This window comes from Asparagus officinalis, chromosome 8 (assembly GCF_001876935.1).
Source record: "Asparagus officinalis chromosome 8, Aspof.V1, whole genome shotgun sequence".
Classification (NCBI taxonomy): domain Eukaryota; kingdom Viridiplantae; phylum Streptophyta; class Magnoliopsida; order Asparagales; family Asparagaceae; genus Asparagus; species Asparagus officinalis.
In genome coordinates this window covers 131,131,445-131,137,476 of record NC_033801.1, presented here as the reverse complement: position 1 = coordinate 131,137,476, position 6,032 = coordinate 131,131,445, and the positions used below count along the sequence as shown (strand labels likewise).

The window sequence follows — 6,032 nt, the reverse complement described above, 5'->3', positions numbered from 1 at the left end:
TCGTTAACGTGATAGTAGGCTGTACATCCAAAAATCCTGAGCCTATCGTAATCTGCATGCTCCTCTAACCATACCCGATAGGGTACATCACCATCTAATATTGAATGTGGAGAATGATTCGCTGTGTAACAAACTGTAGCAACCGCTTCTGCCCATCATTCTTTGCCCAAACTAACATATGATTACATACTCATTACATTCTCCCGTAATGTACGGTTTAGTCTCTGGGACTCCATTCTACTGTGGTGTAGACCTGACTGTCCAGTATCAAGCAATACCCTCCTGATCATAGAACTTCTTGAAAGCACCATCTGTAGACTTTGTACCGTTATCAGATCTCAGTGTTTTTAATTTTCTGCCTGTTCTGTTCTTAACCATTGCTTTCCACTTCTTGAATATCTTGAATACCTTATTCTTATGCTTAAGAAAATAAACCCAAGCATACCTAGAATAATCATCTATAAACGAGACAAAATACCTGGAACTGTCCTTGGAAATTGTCAGAGTCGGACCCCAAACATCTGTATGTGCATAGTCTAATATATATCTGCTCTTGTGCTTGCTTTTCAAGAATTAGACCCTGTGCGCCTTTTCGTACACACAATCCTCATAAAAATCCATGTAAGGTTTCTTCATGTTCTTCAGTAAACCTTCTTTGTCGAGCAGATCTAGACCCTTCTCTGACATATGCTCAAACAGCCTATGCCATAACTAAGTGATCTCACATGGGTCTCCATCACTTCCATCAGTTCTAACCACTGCATCTCCTGTCACTGTTGTACCCGAGAGAGTATATAGATTATCGTGACGAATGCCCTTCATCACTACTAAGTAAACTTGAACAATCTTCTTTACTCTGTTCTTTGTAACTATATTGTAGCCACCGAAGTCCAAAGCACCAAGTGAGATAAGATTCTTTCACAAGTCGAGAACATGCCTCACATTCGTCAGGGTTCTGACCACTCCATCATGCATCTTGATTTTGATATCACCAAGCCCCATCATTTTACAAGCATGGTTATTCCCCATAAATACGGTTTCACCATCAATACTTCTATAGGCAGTAAACCACTTTCTATTTGGGCATATATAGTAAAAGCAACCTGAATCAAGAATCCACTTACCGGAGGTATCTTCACCACACGTAACGGTGTAGCACTCTTTTTCGCTCCCTTCCTCCGAGACATAGCTTGCCTCTTCCTTGCCTTCTCTTCTCTTGGTTTTATTGTTGTTGTTCTTCCCACATACTCTCTTGTTAAGACAGTCAACCTTTAAATGCACAAGCTCACCGTATTTGAAACACAGTCTTCCTGCAAGAGGTCTCGATTTCGATCTAGACTTTCCACCCTTGCCTTTTCCTCGCTCATTGCCCCTTCCTCTTACAAACAATCTCTGTGTTTGCTCTTGGTTACCACTAGAGGCCATGTCACTAGTTACAATTTTTCGAAGATCATCTGCTAGAAGCACCGTTCTAGTCTCATCCATCTTCAAATTGTCACCTACAAGCATCGATGTTTGTACCAGGTTCTCATAAGACTTCGGTAAAGAAAGAAGTAGCAGAAGTGCTTGATCCTCATCTTCTACTGTCACATCGATGTCCTTCAAATCCGATATGATCCTATCGAACTTGTTGATGTATTTCCGAATTGATGATCCTTCCTCCATTTTGCAAGTATACAATTTGGATTTTAAGTAGATCCGATTTGTTAGACTCTTCGTCATGAAGGTACTCTCTAACTTTGACTACACACCCGCAGCCGTTTCCTCTTCATCCACCAAGAAAGTTACATCCCTCTCAAGGCATAGGATAATCAACACTCGTGCTTCGAGATCTAACTCTTCCCAATCCTCATCAGACATATCTTTGTGCTTTTTTTCTTTTCCTACCAAAGCTTTGTGCAATTTCTGCGAAATCAACGAGTTTTCATTTGCATCCTCCAATAGGAAAAATCATTCTTCCCATTGAACTTTTCAATCTCATAATTTCCCATTTTGACCATTTTACTGGTAGACGACATTCTCTGCTTGTATTAGTTAAATCCGTTTCTCTCAGGAATTTCAACAAACACCTTGTGTGCACCACATAATAATCAAGCACTACATCAAATTGGAAGTTCTACCACCACCAATCTGATCAAGGGGCTCTGATACTAATTGTTGGGTGACGATACGCCCACCTCACCTCAGAAGCGAATCACCTTGAGAGAAAAGCCCTGACTTTTATTTTCATAAAACACAAGCCAATCTTAATGTTCTAATTTCGATATGAAACAAGAACAGAAGTGAAATATCTTAGCAAGGTGAGATATACACTCTTCCCAATATTCGATGTAGGTCTGAATATCGTGGGAACTAACCAACACAAGCAATACCCAATAAAATAAGTGAGACACGAGGTTTACGTGGTTCGGCAAACTTGCACACATCCACGAGGAGGGGTAAATGGAGATTCCACTATGATAGAGAACACTAACGACTTGTACAACCCACAAGTTCGTCCCAAAGAGATGAGCCTTCGATTTTACCCAAGAAAGATGATCTCTTTCCTGTACAATCCCTCCAAGTTCTCTCTCTTTTTTCTCTTCTTAAGATCTCACCTTTCAGATCTAAAAAACTCTCATTTTCTCTAAAAAACCGCCGCACAAAACCCTAGGAACGAAGTTCCTATTTATACCAAGGAAACAGGGCCAAAACAAACCCGATACGGCCCAAATACTCTAACTGTTCGGACCCGTGCGATACACTTGAGGTGTCTCGCGCGGGTGTCTCGCGCGCGCGTCGCACCGGCGAGACACCTTTTGGTTTCTCGCAGCCGCTGTTCACAGTCCTATATTGCTGTCATTAATTAGGAGTTCATTTAGGGAGAGGGACAATCCATACAACCTAATAAATTAATGTCAGCTATACCGTAATCCTAAAATTGGATATGTGCATTTAAGCAACTACGTGCCTACACGATTAGAACATCATCAATTTTTTACACAATTAGAAAGTGCCTCTTTCACTTATAATTTCCAGCAGATATGTGTAATTTATCAGTTATTACAATATAGAAATTAAAGGGTAAAATATTTACGACAGTAGAAGATCACTTTTTTAAAAGCAGACAATTAAAGATGAGAAAAAGAGAGCCAAATGAAGGGTAAAAAATGAAATAAATATAAACAACATATTTATTTAAGTTTATTGATTTATTTACTAAACCCTAATAACAAATTAATTGTGATCAATGTCAAAAAAACAATTCTTTCCCTTCCCAATTCAGCACAATGCTAAGCTATGCCTTAATTTGAAGCCAAAGTATTTACGTGCTTTGTTAGCTCCATAAGAGCTACATCCACTGCATCCTCAAACCCTAATTCACCAAAACTAGCATTAGGATGCGCATAAGTAACCAACGGAATCATCTCTATAACCTTTTCTCTCATTTTCTCAACTCTCTCCTCATCAATCCGGTTCAATTCCTCCTCAATGGAACCCCACCGGTCCGGTTCAATAAAAACCGACCACTCCTCCCTCCGAACAGGAAAATACCATTTGTACTGCGTATAGGCCGTATGTTCCGAGAAAAACACAGGTATGCATCCCGCGAGCACGGAATCAAATACTGATCGCCTAGTGAAAGAATCTCCCGGCGGTTGCATGCAAAATTTGGACCTCTTCATGACTTCTAAAACCCGGTCTGGCTCGTGACAGTTAGTTGAACCCGGTTCACATTGAACCCTGATGCATCGATTTGATTGAGCACACTGATGTAATATATCATTTCGTACCGCAGCTTTCTCCACATTGACACGTGGGCCGCCGATGAAGGAGTAGAGGTGGGTCCGCTTGGATTGACGAATGGAGTCTTGCCATTCTGCCACGTCGGCGGAAGTGTACGGATGGAAATAGGAAGGGTAGGGAATTCCGAATTGGTTGAGGCCGTGCCAAGGCTGTCGCTCCACGGTTAAAATTGACATGTTTTTTACCTAATATTCAATGAAAGCAAATAACAATCAATTTCTACCTAGGGAGTTCGCAATGCATACGTATAACAAATTTTCACGGTCATCAAAGCAGAGTTAATATGCGAAGCAAATTAAGTTCATAAAGCCTAAACTTCAGCCCAGACCAACCTATCCAACAGTTCAAATATTTAACTGCGATCCTGTTGCATATTACACCATGCAATAAAATTTCGCTCAATAATTAAGAGACCATATTTTCTGTTAAAAAAGATTTAATATTTCTGCAATTTTCCAGTTTTCTACAAAGGCTATAGATTGTATTGAAATCACCCGCGCGTGCATAACAGATAATACTCGCCTACTGACTCCGGAGAGTGAATATTCCCAAAGAGCTAATCCATCATCATCATTGTTGCTACGATAATACCCACAATTCCCACCCAATTACCAAAGGCTATCATCCTATTCACGAACCTTTGTAACAATATTTTTCTTCCCCACCAATTAAAATAAGAACCAATCTTTTCTAGAATTAATGAGGGGGCAAAAAAGAAAGAAAAAGAAGTCTTGTGTTTACAGAAATTTATCACTTGTAAATCCAGTTGTAATTTACAAAAGATGAAGTATCCTACCATAACCAAACGACCAGCTTCTAGAGGGAAAATTTGCAAAATAGTTCATTTTTGCTAATTATTTAGCAAAATAGGTCCCTTTTGAAAAAAAGATGTCGATTTTGAAAAACAAGACCCAGAAAACATACGGGACTACTAGTCCCGTATGTTTAGAGCCAACTTAATCACGGATTAGTGACTCAAAAAGCATACGGGACTAGTAGTCTCGTATGTTTTCTGAGTTCATCTCAATGTTTTGTGAAATTTTCTGAGTTCACTAATCCGTGATTAAAACATACAGGACTACTAGTCCCGTATGTTTTCTGAGCTGTTTTGCAAAATAGACCTCTTTTTGACCTGTTGGCAAAAAAAGAGTCTATTTTACTAATTATTTAGCAAAACAGTCTATTTTGCTAATTATTTAGCAAACACAGACTATTTTTGCAAATTTTCCCGCTTCTAGACGTTTACTTGAGAATCTGTCTGGGAACTTGTGCACACTTAGACAAGCAAAATACAAAACTAGTAAAATTAATATAACAGAGTTCTGCACAGCTAATTTAGTCCCTGCCATTCCTAGAAAAGCCCCCCTGCCAACAAAAAATCGACACAAAGCACCTGTATTTTAATGAACAAACTAAACTAACTTCTTGTTACTAATTTCTTTCTCCTAATTTCATAGTATAAAAATTGTGAAAATAGTATAAGTTTAGGAGAATTTTCAGAACACCAATATTGTCTGATGAGGGGAATACTGCTCACCGGAGGCAACAGAAGCAAACGATTAGCACCAAAATCCTCAGCCACGCCGTCATTAGCCCGCATAAAATCCCACGCGGTTCTCCCAACGACCATAAAGTGATCCTTCCCGTTCATCCTCCTCCAAAATTTCCCCCCGGAAACAAACTCCCCCAGCTCAACTCCAAGCCCGTCTCGGACCCCGAACTCCCTCTCCATGAACCTACTCGAACCGTACAGCCCCGCGTAGAACGGGACGTAGAACATCCTCGCGCGCGCGGGGTCGGGGACCCGGCACGGGTGCCACTCCGCACGTGCGTGGAAGATCATCTCGGCGATGAACTGGTGGGTGGCGTACCATTTGTCGGTGAGTTGGCGGCCGAGGCCGCGGTTTGACACGTGCGGGCACATGTCGGTGTAGATGTTGAGGACGGACAGTTCGGGAGGGCTGGTGGTTAGGGAGCGGAGGTAGATGTAAAAGGGTGGATTTTTGGGCATTTGGCAAATTTGGGGGTGGGCGAGAGAGGTGGTGTCTCAGAGGGGAAAGTGGAGGAGGAGGAGGAGTAGGAGGAGCCATAAGAGGAAGAGGAGGAGGAGGAGTTTGGTTTTCGGAGGGAGAGGGATATTGGTGTGCGTGTGCTTGGGTTTGGTTGCCATGAATGAGAGAGAGAGGGGGGGAGGGGGAGACTCTTCACATATGTTTTCCACTGATGTAATGAAGAGAGACCAATGT

At 41.3% G+C, this 6,032-nt stretch overlaps 1 protein-coding gene across 1 annotated transcript; it reads right to left on the bottom strand.

Moving 5' to 3' along the window:
* LOC109821976 (probable xyloglucan galactosyltransferase GT17) lies at nt 3,179-5,797 on the bottom strand. Its single transcript, XM_020388128.1, has 2 exons — nt 5,324-5,797; nt 3,179-3,971 (listed from the first exon to the last, which is right to left on the bottom strand). Exons 1-2 carry the CDS (start codon nt 5,795-5,797, stop codon nt 3,285-3,287), a joined length of 1,161 nt encoding a protein of 386 aa, XP_020243717.1. The 3' UTR covers nt 3,179-3,284.